The sequence below is a fragment of the Lissotriton vulgaris genome, chromosome 3_1 (assembly GCF_964263255.1).
Source record: "Lissotriton vulgaris chromosome 3_1, aLisVul1.2, whole genome shotgun sequence".
NCBI classification, from domain to species: Eukaryota; Metazoa; Chordata; class Amphibia; order Caudata; family Salamandridae; genus Lissotriton; species Lissotriton vulgaris.
This window is the reverse complement of record NC_141689.1, coordinates 61,466,678-61,487,190: the sequence shown is the minus strand read 5'-3', so window position 1 is coordinate 61,487,190 and position 20,513 is coordinate 61,466,678. Positions and strand designations below refer to the sequence as shown.

The window sequence follows — 20,513 nt, the reverse complement described above, 5'->3', positions numbered from 1 at the left end:
GGATAGAGTGTCCTTAATCAGCACTATTTTGTCATTAAAATAGTCGTTCAGCGAGTTGCAGAGCGATTGTGAAGGGACAACCGGGGGAGAAGTTCTCTCATCGTTGCACAACTCAGTCACAATCCTGAAAATTTCCTTCGACTTATTGGTGGCGTTAAGTATTTTAGAAGAGAAATAAGCAGTTTTGTGAGTGTGCAACGTTTTTTGGTAGGCTTTGCGAGTGGAGCAGTAAGCGATCCTTGCTTGAGGACAATAATTGGAGCGCCATGTTCTTTCTTGCTGCCTCACTTCAAGTTTTAGTTTCCTCAACTCCGGTGTGAACCACTTATGCGCATCCGCGCTGCGTGAGTTATCAAAGCGAGTGAGGGGAACACAAACATTAATGGCCGAATTTAGCCAGTCTTGAAGCCTACAGTCGGCTGTCTCCACATCTGAGCTCTGCTCTGGCAGAGTAGACTTTAACAGATTAAAAAAAGCTGACATGTCCAGCGAGGACCATTTCCGAGTCAGACTGGTAGCCTTCAGCTTAAATTGAAGAGCTTTCACAACACAAAATGAGAAACTAATAGTAAAATGATCAGACCAGCTACAAGGTTTAATATCAATAGAATCAATAGCTAGATTCAATGACCAAAGTTGATCGAGACTGTGGCCCTTTTGATGGGTCTGAGTATCTATATATTGTATTAAATTCAGATCACTCAGAAGGTCCCTAGTCTCAGCTGCTTGGGGATCTGATAGGATGTTATCAAACCAGAGATTTAAATCCCCGACCAGGAGCAGTTTTGAGTTATTAGTGGCTAATATGGCCAGTTGCTCCGCAAGAATAGCAGGGAACATAACCATAGTTTGGGGCGGGCGGTATAATAAAACCACCACAAGTGTCCCATTGACAGTATCCAATTTGGCAACAATATTCTCCACATTAGAAATATCTAAGGAGGGGAGTTGTCTAAGTTGATGTTTCTTATTGGAGATGATGGCCACCCCGCCCCCAATTTTACCTGCCGGTCGTAACACGGAGATAATATAATAATCGGCAGGCAAGGCAGCTAAGATGTCCGGTAAAGAATCCGGTGTAAGCCATGTTTCGGTCAACAGAAGTAAATCCGGTTTAGTGTCGGATAGTAACAGAAAAATATCTGTCTGATGTTTGGTCATGGAACGAGTGTTTAAATAAACACATCTAAAATTACAAGTGGTACCTGGCGTGCTTTCCGAGACCGCGTACGTAGAGGCAGAGTCCGTAGTTAGGTTGATGGGGTTAGTGATGCCTAGGCGAAACGTCCGCTTCACCGTGTTGAGGGGTACGGGGGGGCACTTCATGATAGAAGGTTTCAGCGCTAATAATTCAGCGGATGTATACACCAAAGGACATACAGAGTCCCTAGCCCCTAGTCCCGGACGCTCGCGGACGAGCGCAGACGAGCTTGACTCTAGCGCGACTCCGGCGCGCCTCCGGCGCGCCCGCTGCGCTCGTCCGCTGCGCTCCCTCCACCACATTACGTTTTATGTGAGGGAGCCTCGAGCGACTGGACCGCTGCCACAGGTCCCTGCGCTCTCTGGCTCCTCCCAATATGGCGCCCGTTCCCACCACCAGCCCGGCACTAGGAGCCGCGGTAGGTGAGCCGCCCTCCACACAATCGGCAGAAGCCGCGATGGACCAAGGCAGAGGGGCCGCTGTTAAGGTAAGGGTGCAATAGCGCTATCAATCAGCCGCCCTGCACACAACCAGATACACCGTTGCAGTCACACAGTAACTGTTTAAAAACACATAGCAAGGTCAATAAGCAAGTTTAAAAATGAGGTGAACAATTGTAATTCAATCTGCCGTAATGCAGCGTCTCTCAAATAATGGCTCCGGGCTGCTACCACCAACCCGGAATCCACGAGTGAGGAAGGACTCCCTATCGTTTTATGGGAGGGAGCCTCGAGCGACTGGACCGCTGCCACAGGTCCCTGCGCTCTCTGGCTCCTCCCAATATGGCGCCCGTTCCCACCACCAGCCCGGCACTAGGAGCCGCGGTAGGTGAGCCGCCCTCCACACAATCGGCAGAAGCCGCGATGGACCAAGGCAGAGGGGCCGCTGTTAAGGTAAGGGTGCAATAGCTCATTCCATCCTGCTACAGTGTCTGAACAAAGGAGGGGTAGGAGGAGCAGCCCTCAAATGGATCCAGTCGTTCCTATCTGGCCGTGGTTTCCAAGTCAGACTAGGTGACTGCTACTCCGAGCGAGTTGCTCTAGACCAGGGGGTCCCACAGGGCTCGTCCCTGAGCCCAACTCTTTTTAATCTTTATGTTGCCCCGGTTGCCACCATAGTGGAGAGTCACGGCCTGCGCATGGTATCGTACGCTGATGACACGCAGCTGGTCATCTCTCTATCACGGGCGCCCGGTCTTGCGGCAGACATCTTCAGAGCATGCATGCAAGATCTAGCTGCCTGGGTGTCTGCCAACTGTCTCAAGCTCAACGGAGGCAAGACCGAGGTGCTGGTGGTAGGGGGAGACCAAGCGGCCTGGACGTCAGAGTGGTGGCCACCCTGCCTCGGACCCACACCAATCCCTTGCCAGGAAGCGAGGAATCTCGGTGTTTGGTTCGATTCCAACCTTACTTTCGGACCCCAGGTCAACCGTGTGGTCGGCTCATGTTTTGGGACTCTCAAGACTCTCAGGAAGGTCTTGGAGTTCCTCCCCATCAAAGCCCGCTAAACACTTGTGCACGCACTAGTAACATCCAAAATGGACTACGGCAACCTGCTCTACTTAGGGACCCTCGAGAAGAACTTAAACCGCCTGCAGGTCTTACAAAACGCCGCAGCTCGACTGGTCCTCAGACAGCCCAGAAGATCAGCATCAAAATCCGCGCTCCAAACGCTGCACTGGCTCCCGGTGACACACAGGGTGAAATTTAAAGCCCTTTGCACGTGTCACCGGATCATCAACGGCAGGGCACCTCTCCCCTTGCAGGATCTCCTGGCACAAGACGAGCCTAAGCGTTCCCTCAGATCTTCTGGCACGGGACGCCTGTCCATCCCAAAGATGTCCAAGGCTAAGATGGGTGGCAGGTCCTTCAGGTACCTGGCAGCATCCAGCTGGAATAAACTCCCTGTGGCGCTTCGCCTGGAACCCTCAGTCCATCTTCAGAGCTAAACTTAAAACATTTCTTTACGCCCAATAGCGACCCACCTCTTCACCTCTTCTGCTAGCACTAGGATCTTCAGCGCGGGACACGCCGTAGGCGTCACCATGCACTCTACAAATCCTCCTAGTATTATTATTATTATTATTATTTATTATTATTTTTATTATTATTATTATTATTATTATTATTATTATTATTATTATTATTATTATTATTACTCATGTTGGAGCCACTCCTCCTCCCTCTCATCTTCTCAAAAGGAGACAGATCACCCATACTCCTAGGTGTGTTTCTGTAACACCACAGGACTTCACTAATTGTCTGTTTACAATCTCTGCCATTCAGCAAGGCTAATTGAAGGCCCTCCTTAAACACCCTGATCCACCTCTCAACAATGCCATTACTTTTGGGATAATAAACCGACACACGTTTATGTTTAATACCATGACGCTCCAACAACTCCTTCATCTCCTGGGATACAAATTGCACACCATTGTCAGTAGTAATAGACTCTGGAAAACTCTCCCTTTCAAACACTTCATTTAAAAACTTGATCACCACACTAGATGTTATGTTAGAAAGCATTTTTACCTCAGGCCACTGAGACAACTGATCTATCAAGATTATAGCATACATCACACTCTTGTTAAATGACAAAGGACCAGTAATATCCAATGATACAGTTTCCCAAACCCGTGAAGGTCTAGAAATGGGAAATCGTTCATATGCAATATGCTTTTGAGACTTATCACTCAAACAGCAATCCATACAGTCTCTGACATGCTGTTCTATGCACTTATCCATCCCTGGCCACCAGAATTCACTTCTAATCCTCCTTTTCATAGATGTCATTCCAGGATGCCCCTCATGAGCCATTTCTAAAATCTTAGGTTGTAATTAACGAGGCACCACTAATTGCAGACCCCTAAACAATACTCCTTCAACCACAGACAACTCTTGAGCAACGTGAAAGAAAGGAAGAATATCATCAGACAACAAAACTTTGCGTGGCCACTGGGTTTTTACAAAATTACAAATATCACTGAAAACAGAGTCACCACAACACGCCAATTTCCATGCATCCTCATCAACACAACCTTTGGAAATTTCACACATTGACACAACATTATCATCATCCTTGTCTTCTTCAACAATATTGTCATCAGGCACAGGCAATCTAGATAAACAGTAAGCTAACACATTCCTAACACCAGGGATATACTCCACATTAAAATGAAAATACTGAAGCTTGTATTGCCATCTAGCAATCCTTGAAGTCGCTTTTCCACAACCTTTCGTAGTAAATAAATCCACTAAAGGACGATGGTCAGACCAGAGTTTAAAAACAGTACCGTACACATACTTGCGGAAATACTCTATACCCCACCAGCAAGCAAGAGCTTCCTTTTCTAAAGTAGAATACTTGCACTCAGCATCCCTTAAAGGTCTTGTTGTGAATCCAATTGTTACCATTTGACCCTTTTGACGCTGCATTAAAACTGCACCAATACCCACATTACTTGCATCAGTGATGATAAATGAACAATGTGCAGTATTAAACGTTGCTAAAGCAGGTGCAGATGCAATGTTTTGCTTCAACAACATGAACTCTTTTTTGCAATTTTCCTCCCAAAGAAATTGAACATTTTTTTTCATCAAGTTCCTCATGCTTGCAGTCTTATCAGAGAACAGGGGAATAAATTTGGAGTAATATTCGGCAAGCCCCAAGAAAGACCTGAGCTGATCTTTATTCACAGGGTCTGGAGCAAATTCAATGGCCTTGACTAAATTCATTTTCGGGGAAATGCCCTCCTTACTAATAGTATGTCCCAAATAGTCAACAGAAGACACACCAAATTTACATTTTTCTTTTGTGAGTGTGAGACCACTATCTTGCAACACACATAATACCTTATACAAAATTTCAGAATGATCAGATGGATTAGATGCAAAGATCAAAATGTCGTCCTGGAAGTACAAGACATTATCGAAATCCTTAAAAAGGTTGTGTATCACTCTTTGAAAGACAGAAGATGCTGATATTAGACCAAAAGGCATCCTTTTGTACCTGAAAGCACCTTCTGAAGTGATGAAAGACGTCAAATGCTTACTGTCCTTGTGTAACGCTATCTGGTGATAAGCATTAGACAGGTCTAATGTAGAAAAAATGGATGCCCCCTTCAATTTTGTGAACATTTCATTAATATTAGGCAACGGATGTCTATCCACCCATACGTTCCCGTTTAAATCTCTTAAATCCACACAAAGTCTCACTTTGCCGTTGGGCTTGTGAGCGACAACGACTGGGGACAACCAAATAGAAGATTCTATCTCCTCAATGACATCTAAATCACATAATCTTTTCAGTTCAGACTTTACAGCATCTCTTAAATGTAAAGGGACATTCCTAACTTTATGGACTTTTGGTACAGCATCTTCCCTAAGAATGATTTTATGTTCAAAGTTTTTTAAGAGACCTAATGCAGATGTAGAAAAAACAGAAGGGAACTTCTTTTCACACTCAGAACCGAGATCAGACTCTACACTCATGACCAGGTCTGAATAACCAAGCACTTGTTCAGGATGATTGGGATCCAATTTTATCATTAAGTCCCTCTGTTGAGGCCATCCCAATAAACAAGAGCCATCTTTTGCCACATAAACCTTGGAATTAATGGTTTTACCCTTGAAACTTAGGGATGTTGTAAAAAAACCAAGAATTTCAATGGGTTTCTTCCCATACCCAAGTAACTTAGGGCCCGATGTAGGTAGGGCTTTACCGATCGGTATCGGCCGAAAATACCGATTTTTGGCCCTTACCGATCGGTAAACAGCCATCGAGATGTAGGGAACCAAAAACAGAACGAATCGGATAGAAAACCGATTCGGAATGTGTACCGAATGGGAAAGATTCCGATACGTACATACCGAAAATCGGATATGTAACGAATCGGAAAAACACCGATTCGGTCACAAAGACCGAATCGGTCCATGTACCGATTCGTTAGTGACACCGAATCGGAAAATCACCGATTCGGTCCTACTACCGATTCGTTAGTGACACCGAATCGGAAAATCACCGATTCGGTCCTACTACCGATTCGTTAGTGACACCGATTCGGAAAATCACCGAATCGGTCCTACTACCGATTCGTTAGTGACACCGATTCGGAAAATCACCGATTCGGTCCATGTACCGAATCGGAAAAAATACCGATTCGGACATGAACCGAATCGGAAAACATGCCGATTCGTATGAATCTCCGATCGGGAAATTCCCCGATTCCGACAGTTGGGGAGATGTAGGGAGGCACAGAAACACCGAAAACGGCTCAAAATCGGTAGAATTCACTCGGTATTTACCATGGATTGCAATCAGGTGGTAACCAACTCCAACCCATATAAACAGTCCCAAAATGCATTGCAACTTGCAGGATGGCAGCTTTCTATGTCATTGCGAGGCGGCTACGGCTACAGCAGGAAGGACAGAGGGAATGGCTAAGAAATGAACAGGTCTACAGACAGAGGATAACCCTGTTCATGCTCACTGAGGCTGAGATCCTACAGAGATACAGGCTGGACTCTGACACCATACTTGAGCTCATCAGGGACCTTAAGCCATACTTGGACCACCACACCCCAAGGGCACACGCCATCCCTGCGCACGTCCAGGTGCTATGCAGCCTACACCTGGTAGCGTCTGGCAGCTATCAAAGTGGAGTAGCAGCAGCAGGAGGGGTGAGCCAGAGCAGCCTGTCAAGGTTCTTCCACATATTCCTTGACGCCATGATTGACAGGATGGACCAATACATCTCATTCCCTGCAACCCACGCAGAACTGCTACAAACCAAAGCGGACTTCTACCAGATGGCACACTTTCCCCAAGTCATCGGTTGCATAGATGGCACGCATATTCCGATTTGCCCACCAGCGGACACCGAATACATATACCGCAATCGGAAATCTACACACACCATCAACGTGCAGGTGATCTGCAATGCCAAGTGCACCATCACAGACCTGGTAGCAAAATTTCCAGGAAGTACCCATGACTCATATATATTCCAACAGAGCGGCATATATGCACGGCTGATGGCTGGCGATTTTGGAGAAGGATACCTCCTAGGTGAGCCACATCATCAGACCCCCATAACACATAGTAGGTAGGTGTAATACATGTATGCATGTGTCTAATGTGACCCCTTTCTCTTCCAGGCGACAGTGCATATGCCCTCCGCTCATTCATACTCACCCCCTACCTCAACCCCTCCACACCCAGCCAAAGGAGGTATAACCGGGCCCACATACGCACCAGGAATGTTGTTGAACGGACCTTTGGCATCTGGAAAAGTAGATTCAGATGCCTGCACAAGAGTGGAGGTGCAAGGCAGTATACCCCCATCACCTGCTGCAAGATCATAGCTGTATGTGCAATGTTACACAACCTTGCGGTCAAGAAGGGCACTGAGGTGGAGTTGTCTGACTACGAGGACTATGACGACGACGAAGCTGTGCCACTGACACAGCCAGCTGGGGTGTGTACGCCATGTGATGGCAGATACAGACGTGAGGAGATCACTGAGAACTATTTCTGACTGAGTACAGATGCAAAGACAGCTAAATGTTGCTTGGAAAAAAAAAGATTTTAATAAAGATGCACCACAGTTACAGCACTGATGTGCATCAAATAATGGAGATTGTTAACTCAAATAAAGTCCAGGGTTCTGGTTTGCTCATCCCCCCTTGCCAGCCTATTTTTTGGCCCGCTTTCCAGACCCACTGGGGTGTCCCTCGGCCCCCTCCGAATGGCCAGCAGCATCAGCGGATCGCCTGGTGCTCCTCCTTGGCTCTGATGCAGCGCTGGCCGGGCTGCTGCGGCTGCTGCTGTCTCCAGCATCACCCAGGTCCAGGGCAGGATTGGAGGCGGCGTTTGATATTAACATGGCCTCCATGGCCGTGGTGATCCTGGCCATCCCCCTAGTCAGCTCAGCTGTATGCTGACTGAGCGCCGATTCCTGATTTGAGCTGCGATGGCACAGCTGTGCGGTCGCCGCTGCAAGGCGGGCCATGGCCCGGTTGAGCACCCGGGCATCCCTCCTGCGCGCAACCTCATGCTCCTCCTGCCTGGCAGAGGAGTGGGTGATGGCAGTGGTCAGCCTGCCCAACCCTGCTGCCACCTCCTTGTTGCTGTCCACAACAGCCTGGAAACCCTTCACCAACTCCCCCATCTGCAGGTTGTGCTGCAGGAGCTGGCGTTGGCAGGCCATGGTGGATTTGGCCTGTTGGCGCTGGATTTTTACCATCTGGCCCTCCAGGCCCAGGAACACACTGCCCTCCCGTGCTGGTGCAGCAGTGGTGGTGGTGGTGGCACGGCGTCTGGCACTGCTGCCTCCGGCCTGCTGAGTGGGCTGGGGTGCCACTGGTGGTGGTGTGGTGCTGGCCGGTCCCGGAGCCCCTGCTCCCACGACAGGTTGGACGGGTGGCAAGGCCACAGTTGTGGCAGGAGCTGTTGTCGGCGGAATGGTCTGCCTTGTAGGGGAGTTATCAGGTGAAAATTGCAAGGGGGGTGAGCTGGGCAGTACTGGGGAGTGCACTGCCTGGAAATCAATCACCAGGACTCCCTCCATTCCAAGCCCTGGGGTGTCTCCTTCCTCATCCTCATCCTCCTCCTCCTGGCCAGGCTGGCTGGTGCTCGGCCCTGCCACTGCAGTATTTGATGTCGAAGCTCCCTCTGCTGCCACAGTGGTGCTGCCTGATGGTGCCCCTAGGTACAAAGAAGCATTTGTAAACTGAGTGCCGATGTATTACAGGCAGTACAATTATGGCATTCCACATGTCCTTGCATCTCCTTACACCGTGTCACACTGTTTCCTGTCTTGTGATTCTGCACTGACATATTTGGCTAACTTCTGCTGACTACATGTACCATGATGCTTGTCTCTTGTATGTTGGTGACAGTACAGTGCTGGGGTTTGCCTATGCATTGTGTCTAATGAGGAGGTGTCTGGTAGGGTGTGTCATGATGCGCATGCTTCTTACCTGTAGCTGTGGCCATCGCAGTGCTGTCCAGGGTCCCGATCCCTACGATGCTCGCCCTCTCGATGGTGCTGGAGACAATTTCCTCCAGCTCGGTGAGGGGTGGCGCCGGGTTCTTGCCTCCTCCGGTGTGTCCAGCCTGCCTTTGGAGGTCGGCCAGCTTCCTCTTCGTGAGGCTGCGGAGGTCGTAAAACCTTTTCTTAAGTTCCTCAATGGACCTGGGGGTGACTCCAGCAGCATTGACCTTCTGGGCGATGTCGGCCCACAATCTCCTCTTGGTGCTGTCTGGCACGTTGAGGGACAGCTTGCCAAAGAGCTGGCGGTGCACCCTCACCACCTCCTCAACCAGCACCTGCAGTTCTGTGGTGGTGAATTTGGGCTTCCTCTTTTGGGAGGACTTCTGGCTTCCTGCCTGATCTGCCATTTTGCTGCTGTTCAGTCTGCAACCTCCTTCTCCCACTGCTGCTAACTGTGTGTTGGGCTCAGGCAGGCTTTCCAGAAACTTCTAGAAACTTCTTAATTGTCTGCACCTGCCAGGGTTGCCACTCCCTGTTTGGGTGGGGGAGGGGGAGCCACCTCATTGGCTGAATCGCCTATTGCCGAGTCGGCTTTTACCGATTCGGTAAAATCCGATTCGGTAAAATCCGATTCGGTATTATCCGAATCAGTAAAAGCCGAATCGGTTCATGCAATGCATTCCTATGGGCTTTTTCGCCATGGGTCTATGATTGCCGATTCGGTTTTTACCGAGTCGGCTTTTACCGAATCGGTATTCGCCGAATCGGAAATATCCGATTCGGTGGTAGCCGAATCGGTGTTTTCCGATTCGTTGTTGGCCGATTCGGTAATTTCCGATTCGGACCGAGCTGAATCGGAACGTACCGAATCTCATTACCGATGCCGACCGAATCGGTTTTCATTCGGTATTTTTTTCCTACATATCGTTTTCCGATTTCAGAATACCGATTCGGCCCGCCTCGGTATTTTGAAATCGGAAAATCGCGTTTACCTACATCGGGCCCTTAATGTTTGGAGGAGATCATTTTAAACCCGGAAACTCTTTTACCCATTCCTCGCCAATGAGAGTACGTTTTGCCCCAGAGTCTGCCATAACACTGATATCCTTCCCTCCAACATTTGCAGTGCAATATGGGGACTCTTTATCACACGCATTAACTTCATACACCGCATAAAGAAATTCTTCTTCTAAGTAATCATCATCAATTTCATTAACATGCTCATCAGAACTCTTTTTTTGAACAAAACCCTTACTTTTAAACTTGTTCTTATTTTTACACATTTTACTAAAATGACCTTTCAATTTGCAATATCTGCACACTTGTCCAATTGCCGGACATTTTCTGTCATTCGCTAGGTGATCCGGACTACCACATTTGAAACATGCATATTCTCTCCTCTCTTTGAATGGTTGGTTTCTGTTTCTAAATGAAGTTCTTTCCTCAAAATTAGATTTCTTTACAATATTGACTTCAGCAATATTTCTTTCTGCAAGTTCTTTCACACCCAGTTTCATGTTCTCAAAACGATGTGCGATATCTAACGCTTTGTCTAAAGTCAGATCCTCAGTGTCTAAAAGTTTTCCTTGAAGCTTGACATCAGCAATTTTGTGGACCATTTGATCACGCAACATTTGATCATGAAAGGTTGAATAATTGCACTTAGATGCCAAAACTCTCAAGTCATTCATAAATGAGTCAACAGATTCACTTGGTAATTGACCTCTACTCAAGAATTTATGACGGGCAACTACGACGTTGACTTTCTTAATATATTGTTTATCCAACTGTTTGATCGCTTCCTCGAAAACATCTATCACTTCTTCAGAGGAAGTTACACTACCTGCAGACAAAGGTAAATGACTTAAGACATGTCTTCCTACAGCACCTAAACAGTGTTTTATAATAGCTAGTTTCCGTTTATCGGTGTAGTCATCTCCACCAATAGCTTCAATGTAAGCATGAAAACCTTCTTTCCATCTTTTCCATTCAAGAATGGGTTCACCTGGATTTGGTAGAAAAGGAGGTGGAGCTGAAAAACTTTCCATTTCGATAAAGCAAAAACCTAAAATAAATTAGTAGGTGAATTGAAGTGTTCCTTATTGAATTGGGTCGTTTTCCTTTTTTTTTTTTTTTTTAATTATAAGGCAATACCAAACTTTCTCGCAGTTTTAATACCAAATGTAAAACTTCTAAACGATCCAACTTTCTGGCAGTTTTAATACCAAATGCAAAACTTCTAAACAATCGATGAAAGGCTAAACACGTGATATTATCACGTTCTCATTGCATTTCATTAAATGATGTCCCAAAAGATGGCCGCCATGCGTCAAAATGCGTGATAAAACGTTGTGACGTCACGCGCATGCGCACAGGCTTGAACTACAAGATTTGCGTAGTTTCAAAGCACCAACGTTCGACTCCAGAAAATGCCCAAAATAGAAAATATCAGTCACAGATGGGCACAAAACCGTGGCGATTTCACCTGAATGATTCCGTTATGGTCCGTGACACAGCGCCGACAGTTCCGACAGCTTTCATGGACAGTTCTTGATCCTCCGCATCTAACGAAAAACAACGATGCAGGTAGGGACTCCTGGCTTATTCAAAAGTTCTTGCCCAATCGTCGCCAGTGAAATGAAGGTAATTCCGAGGACAGCAATGCAGAGTAAAGATGATTTATTGGAAGGTACAGAAAACCAGTCTATACGTGAAGCCTGGGTCGTAACTGTCATCCATGGAATCCGGAACCCAGCAGTGTTCCTGATTTCAGGCATGACACGACAACACCACATAGGGCCCTTAGTCTTTATCATCAATGCATTCATTAGCTAGGAAGATTTTGAATGACGAATACTTTTGGATTCAGTGTCATTACTGCGGGGACACACTAACCATATTTGACCACTGTAATGTCACACTTTGAAGATACGCCTGAAAGCCTTTGATCACACTCAAACAAACATTAGGTCAACTCAGTTGCATGACAGATCAAATATTTTATTTTAATGACCTACACTTTGTTTTTGCTCATGTGTTTGAGCCATCAATGCAACACTGAGAGGGAACATATATTTCTAATGTGAGTTGTTTCTTTTACTGGATGTGTGTCTCTTACTGAAAACACTTCTATGCATAATCCTGTTTCAATAAGAGAGTTGAATACTTGTTTTTGGTTCACAGTTGAATCTGTTCGGATGCAGTTAGCAGAAGGCGACACCTTGTGGTTTCCTGCCCTCACTCTTCCTGATTCCACGTGGATTATTCCAATCTCGCTAGGGGTCCTGAATTTGCTCATCGTGGAGGTGATTGTTTTTAAAATCTCATTATGCAGAAGATTGCTTTCAATTCTTGTCTTCATCACTGGCAGGTGTACACAAAACAGCTACCTATGTTTGTCTCTGTAACAAGCCCTGAGTCACGAAATGTCCACCCTCTCTGTGCCTCGCTCACAGGCTCCCTGGGCCTGCCCGTGAGTCGCTCTGAAGAGGCACATCTTCTGTAGAGCCTTTCAAAGTATGTTAAATATTCTGTACATTGTTTTCCTAGACTGCAAGATATTTGCCTTGTTCTGTTGTGTTTCTAGGTGGTTTGTAGTGTTGGGAAAAACGTGTATTTGACAAGAATTGTATGTAGTGTATGACATAAGTGGGTAGCGGGCATAGTTGTGAGCAGTGTGATAGGCAGCAATATTGATGTACATGTGTTACTGTACACTTGGGTGCTCTCTATCTGAAGTTTGTGGTGTTTGTGTTAGTGGATTTCTGCTGCTTTTGAACTTTGAAACCATTCTTCTTCCAGCAACCTCCTGTTTCCCATTTTGAAATCAAAGGTATCTTTTTCTACAGATGTTTGCAATAAGAAAAATTGAGCTGTCCAGATTTCAGAAGTATGTTACCAACTTCATCCGTGCAGTCTCTGTAGCTATGATCCCCATCGCTGCCACTGTTCCTTCTGTAAGTACCATTGATTGGTCTGTATCATCCACTGTCCTTAAGCATCGTTCCATTAAACCCTGTTGAGGCAGCTTATCCACCATGTAGAACCCTCACACTGAATCGAAGGGGTGCTTATTAATATTTATTTGTTTCTTCTTACATGCCAAAAATGTCACATGGACCGTAGTGCTGCTTTTAATAGTGTTAGAAATATTAATTATCTTGCGGTACTCTCCAGTGCGTGGAGAAGTGTGGCTCAATGGTTAGAGCGGCAGACCCTGATGCAGAGGTTCAGTTCCCCACCTCGGCGGGTCTTGGGCTCAAAATTCCACGGACCTGATAATTCTCGCCTCTGTGCCTATTCCAATCATGGAGTCCCACTCTGCAACTCTGGGCAATAGCTTGCTTAATCTGCACAACGCTAAGGTTGCCTGGCCTCCACCTTGGGGGTGCCCAGGAGTGGACGCCTCACAGGGAAAGCCAGGATGGGTACCACAGCGGTATTCGTACAAGCGCCTTGAGACCCTTGCGGCTGAGTAGTGCGCTATACAAGTATCAATTTACATTTACATTTTAGTACTCCAGCAATGTAACCACCGGAGCCAAGGGTCTCTATTTAGTACGGTTGGTCTGATGGGTGGATCTTTGGGATCCAGGATCCAAATTGGGTCTTGCAGATGAGGAACAATAAGGGGAGACGGTAGGAGGGCTGGGCACAGAGGAATATTGGCTGGGTAGGCTGAATCATTTGGTAAGTTATATGCTTGAACGTATGTGGATTGGTCACAGGTTGCTTTGGTATTTTAGAACTCCCATAGATTTTTAATAGATCATCTATACCTTGAAGTTGGTCTTGGGGAGTTAGCGGAGACGCAACAAGGTGGGGGAAGGTCTGGCTGCAGACATGCTGGCACACAACACTAAATTAATGTCCTCATCCTGCAGGGATTGTCTTTGGATCTGGTTTTGAAGAACCTTGTGGGTGCTGTCAACTGAAGGAAGCTTGTTTGTAAGGAATGTTGGGTTGGGTTGTCCTTGTACATGGCCTGTTAGATAACACATATTTATGGTTGCCACATGATGCCTTGTCGTGAAGATATCTTTGTTTAGTTTAGAGTTTCATTCATCACATTAGTCCGTTCTGAGACTTGTTGTTTTGGTTCATTCCCGTTCAACCTAATGGCACATTAGACTTGAAGACAGTGACTTGTGAAAGAAAAGACCAGGACTAGAAAGAGGAGTCTTAGTAGCAAGGAGGTGTGATAGTCCTGAAGTTTGCAAAAAGTATTGTAAAAATGTGGGCTCCATGTTGTGGACAACTGAAAGGTGACGGGGTCTCTCGGGCCCAAGTAGCTGGTGTTTCAGATGTACAGTTAGGAGAGTTTGAGCGGCTGGGTTATAGACCCAAAGTGGTCTAGTGAAAGGAGTGATTTAAAAACATTTGCTATGAGCAGCAAACTGACAATGGCATTGTGCGATACTACAGAGAAACCAGTCCTACCCAATGCTGTTTCCAAGCAAAAACATGTCTTCTTTTCAGCATGAGACATTTCCAAAAGCGACCAGGGATTTCTGTTCTACCAGCATCCACGGAGGCATACCTCTTCAGGCGGCATTTTCCATTGAGACTTCGCCCACACCTCGCCGCACACGCTCCGCGGGTGCTGCATCGCACAGGAGTGGGTGGGGCTTGGACCTTCAGGCAGCAAGGCGGCTTGGGCGTGAGGCTCGGCGGGGCAGCGAGTGTGCGGGGGACTCCAACTACCAGGAGCCCCTGCTAGACCGGGAACCATCATCCGGTCCGCTCTCCCTGCTGGCCCACCCCCCCGCCCACCTGAGGGCTGTAAAGGCGCCCTGCACCTTTCATCGGCAGGATTTCTGTTCTACCAGCATCCACGGAGGCATACCTCTTCAGGCGGCATTTTCTATTGAGACTTCGCCCACACCTCGCCGCACCCGCTCCGCGGGTGCCGCATCGCACAGGAGTGCGTGGGGCTTGGACCTTCAGGCAGCAAGGCGGCTTGGGCGTGAGGCTCGGCGGGGCTGCGAGTGTGCGGGGGACTCCAACTACCAGGAGCCCCTGCTAGACCGGGAACCACCATCCGGTCCGCTCTCCCTGCTGGCCCGCCCCCCGCCCACCTGAGGGCTGTAAAGGCGCCCTGCACCTTTCATCAGCGGGATTTCTGTTCTACCAGCATCCACGGAGGCATACCTCTTCAGGCGGCATTTTCCATTGAGACTTCGCCCACACCTCGCCGCACCCGCTCCGCGGGTGCTGCTTCGCTCAGGAGTGCGTGGGGCTTGGACCTTCAGGCAGCAAGGCGGCTTGGGCGTGAGTCTCGGCGGGGCTGTGAGTGTGCGGGGGACTCCAACTACCAGGAGCCCCTGCTAGACCGGGAACCACCATCCGGTCCGCTCTCCCTGCTGGCCCGCCCCCCGCCTAACACGCCCCCCTATATTACATCCTCAGACTCCCGCAGCGCGGGACGCAGCTCGGGGCGAAGACCGGGCAAAGACCGGGCCGTTTGAGGCCGTTCGAGGACTGAGAGGACTGGACTGGGCCATCCCATTTTGGCCCTAATCCTCGGTCCGTTTGACAACCCATTATGTCATCCCGTGAGTACAAAGAGAGGGCTGCCAAATCCAAATTGAAAAATGGTACTCTAGATGACTTTATCACTAGGACTCACACAGCCATAGACACAGAGATTGCCAAAATGCAGCACCGAGTTTCGATTGAATTGGAAGCTGCAAGGAGGCTGTCACAGGAGTTAGCAGCGGCCAAAAAATCTTCACTAGGGCCCATAGCTTTCGCAAAAACCCCTGACCGTTTAGTTGGCCCACCTCTTACCATGATTGAAACCAAGGCAGATATTCACCAGCCATTAGCACCCATTATATCCTTAACAAAGGAGGGCTTACCATCAGTATTTTCTAACTCTTTAAAAACTCCTATGGCTGGGTTAGAAGGGGAAATGAAGGAGTGTAATGGAGGTTCCCCGGAAATGGCGCAAAGACCAAAATCAATGGAGCCGAGTCAGGGAATTTCTGACATTATACAGCAAGGGCCATATACTAAAAGGAAACGTAACAACTTAACAGCATACGCTAGGAAAAAGGCTAAGATTGCGAAGGCACAGCTATCTACCAAGCCACCATCTCCGCCCCCAATGATCAACACGCAGCCTTCTGATTTGACACCAGAAGTTGATATAGAGTCGCTGGTGGTAACTCATGATAACAAGAATCTCGTTATAGAGAATGAATCTAGTGGGGTGCCATTCTGTGTCATAAAAGGGAAAGACGTTGAATTCCTGACTGTGGTATGGGAAATACTTAAAAAGCTCCTAAATCCCTTTGAAGATAGACTAGCACAGATAGGATCCCAGCTTTCGAACATGGAAAAAAGCATTTCAAACTTAGATAAAAAACCAACTTATAAAGAAGATAAAGACTTCATGGCCAGTCTTGAGAAGTTGACAAAAAGTCTGCTGAATCCCCTGATGGAAAAAACTCAAATTATAAATCTAAAATTAGATCAATTGGAGTTTTTAACATCTAAAAACACCGCTCTGTTGGAGAGTCTTGTAGGTAATAACAAACAACCCGTTACTACTGGTGGCCATAGCAATAATTCTAGTTTAGGAAAAAAGGGTTCCAAGAACAACCAGACACAACTACAGCAACCTAAATCTGCAGTGTCTACAGATCTCAATGGTATCACCCCTTGTATAGCACCAGCTACTTTAGCTAAAACTAAGCCAGCCACTACTGCAGGCCCTAAGTCTAACAACTCTATGGTGGTGGCTACACCGGTAAACACAGCTGCCCCGACCCTGCCTAATACTGAAGGGAAAGAAACTCCAGCTAGTAAACATCTTGTCCCTAGTAAAACCCCTTTACAAGGTGAACAGATTTATGTAAATATACCCCCGGAGTCTGCCCCGTATATGGCAATCCTGACAGGTGTTCCATTAATTCCAGAGAACAAATATGAGAAAAGGGAGGACCTCTTAAATAAAACACAATTTTGGCTAAATACTAATAGGCCTTTAACCGAAGACACTGCCACAAAAATCTTAAGTGTGCGAAGGGTCCCCTGGGTCGGGCCAAGTAAAAAAGACCTGGAGGGAGATTGCATCCTGATTAACTTTAGAGACAATTGGGTTAAGGACATCATTTGTAGTAAGGCGAGGTTTGGTAGGATGGGGGATATTCAGTGTGTGGGACTTGAATATTTCTATCCCAACCTTTATCAGACTGCCCCAAACCAAAACCCCAACCACCGTGGGTACAGAACAAATGGTGAACATCACATGGGTTGGGCACATAATCTGAACATGAATCAAGGCCCACAAAATTATCACGCAACTTGGCATGAGACAGTTGGCCCGTTCATGGGACCACCAAGTATGGGCCCCTTCACACAAGTTCCTTATAACCCACGAAGACCAAGGTTTCAGGGCGCAGATTACCCTGGATGGTTCCCAAATAATAATAATAATATCCCATTGATGATGGATGATATGGGCTTTGAGGAACCTCTAGTTACACTGCTCCGCAGGTTACATGCAGCAACAACTGTATCCATCAGATTTGGTTCTGGAGGGGAAATAACAAAACCAATACCTTCAACTGAAGGCGTGCGTCAAGGATGCATTTTGGCGCCTTTTCTTTTCTTGGTTTATACAAATGGATTAGAAAAGTATCTTTTAAACCAGGGTTGTGACTTCCCAAAAATTAATGGTAAAAGTATTCCCATGCTTTCTTATGCAGACAATACCGTCCTAATGACATTAACAGGAAATAGCATGCAAGTGTGTTTAGATGCCTTCAATACATTCATGCTTGATCTTGAACTAAAGGTGAACTTTGACAAATCCTTTGTAATGTCTTGTGGCCCCAAAGGGTCAAATATTAGGAAATTCGTGGTAAACAATCGCATAATTGGAAAGGTGGGAAACTTTAACTACCTTGGTAATCTGTTCAATAGTAAATTAAGTTGGACGCCGGTCATGAAGGTTCGAGCCCAGAACATGACAAGGGCGATAGAAGGTATTTTTTGTTTCTGTAGTAAACTGGGGCAAAAACATGTTATGCACCTCAGAACCCTATATTCTTCAAAATGTTTATCAGTAGCCACTTATGGGGCAGGGGTGGGGGACGGAAACACCATCTGTGATACAGGTGGTGGAAAATAATTTTTATAAAAAGGGTCTTATCAGTTTCCAAAGCCTGCTCAAATATTTTCTGCCACAAAGAAATTGGTATGGTCAGTGTTTCTGATACAATTCGCTTGTCTCCTCTACTGTTATGGGGTAAAGTTTGGCAGTCTGAAGACCTGCAACTTACTAAAGACATTATCATCGATTGCATGGCTTTAGAAAACTCAAAACAGATCCCCTGGTTGTCTTATGTCTGTAATATGCTAAACAAGATTGGATTGGGTTCCTACTATGACAATCCGGAAAAAATTGAGGGAAACTATAAGGTGGACATAAAAGTAAGGTATTGGAAATCATTGAACCCACCAGCTTTGGACAATGCTACTGACAATGCTACTGTATATGCCTGTAAACCCCAACCCCAGTTTTACCTAACATTTACCCTTAATGTGCAATGGTGATTCCTACTAACAAGGTTTAGACTGGACATTTTGCACTTTTTGCTTGCATTCCCAAAACAAGGGGGTTGGTGTGAGAGGCTGCCCCCTTGTCCATGTAATAATAGGGATAGTCAAAGCACTTTACATATGGTCCTTTTTTGCTCTTTATACCAAGAGCCAAGACTTCGGTTTATTAAACCAATCTTGAAGGGGAGGCAACCTTGCACTTATAAAGAAGGGTATGAATATCTGTTAGCATTATCCTCCGTAGAAACCTGCTGCTCCATGCTAAATTTTATTAGAATTTTATTAAAGATCAGGAAGGCCTATGGGTAGCATTACGTTGTATAGAACATTTCTTGGTGAAAATCATGTCTTATGTACATTTTATGGTCATTTTTATGTCTTCTTATAAATTCTGAAAAATTGTGTTTTTAAATAAGAACTTTCTTATCCTTTGAGGCATGATGAATTGTATGTTCAATACTTTTATGATCCATTTTATGAATCGAATAAAGTTTTTGAAACGAAACGACCAGCTAGACTTTTTTATCCAATTAGCTGGCAGAGTGCAGTATTGATGCATTTATTTTGGTTTGGCCTGAACTGCACCACAAAATCAAGAGGTAGCTATTATTAGAGAAAAGTGCCAGGTAGACAATCCTCTTAATGTGTGTTTGTGAGCTCTCTGGATATTGTTTGTTTGACTGTTTGATCTTTCCTTTTGTTAAAGGAATCCACAACAGATTTTGTACACTATTTTTTATGACAAGTCGGATAAATGACTCCTGTTTCAATTATTCTCTCTTCTTCTAGTCTATGGCGTTGTACTGGTTATCCTCCAGTTGTGTGGGTTTAGCACACAATCTTCTTCTCCGCTCTCCAAAACTGCGCCAGGCATTCCGAATTCCCAGCACCAAGTCGGACTCTGACACTCCGTACCAAGATATAGCAACTGCTTTGTACACAAAATATTTTTTTTAAAAAATATTCCTTCACCAAAGTGGAGCATCTTAAGCAAGCCAATAAACCATCTCAGGAGATGTCTTTTTTTTTCCTCATGTATTGGTCGGGATACCACTGTTGGCGAACTATGTGGCCTCCAAATTTAAAATAATGTGTAGTGCACTAGAATTACTGTTACATCTAATATCCAGGGCAAGTTGGGGCATATTGAGTTTTCATTGCATGCTTATTTTTTTGGTATGCAAAAATACAGTTGTATGGACTATGTTAGTGAGTGCTGTGTAAATATTCAATTCCAAAGAAACACTGAGTTTCTCCATTTGGTGAGGAGTGGTTTCACTTCGAATTATAAATAAAATTGACACTCTATCAGGATAAGAGATACTCTGATTCAAGTAATTGGTGCTCTCAGACTTCACTCCACTCCAGCATATTTGTTAACGGGACAAATTGGGACTTTAAGTGTCACTTTAAACTAGACCAGTCGGTCTGTCAGACTTGCAAATGCCTGTGATGAAGGAGCCGCTACTTCCTCCATTGAAGAACTTAATTTCATCGAAATGTAGCAAATGCTGTTGACCAACTTAATGCTACTTGAATTATGGGAAATATTTTTCACATGTTATCTACCTTGTTTTTTAGATTTGCAAGTTTCTTCTTTACTGACTGTATGTATGCTTGCCTGCCCCAAGTTAAAAACAGATATCCTACGTATTAATGTGTGTATGTCTTACACTTCCTTAGAGAACATTTCCTGTTAGATATAGGCTTTGTTTTAGGTCTTTCCTACCGGACAGCGCTATGTAGCGG

General features: G+C 45.9%; 1 protein-coding gene across 1 annotated transcript; it reads left to right on the top strand.

Moving 5' to 3' along the window:
* Positions 1–11,855: 11,855 nt before the first annotated feature.
* On the top strand, positions 11,856–19,735 carry LOC147725952 (cytochrome c oxidase assembly protein COX18, mitochondrial-like). Its single transcript, XM_086963401.1, has 4 exons — positions 11,856–11,883; positions 12,378–12,499; positions 13,043–13,150; positions 19,554–19,735. Exons 1-4 carry the CDS (start codon positions 11,856–11,858, stop codon positions 19,719–19,721), a joined length of 426 nt encoding a protein of 141 aa, XP_086819527.1. The 3' UTR covers positions 19,722–19,735.
* Positions 19,736–20,513: the final 778 nt, after the last annotated feature.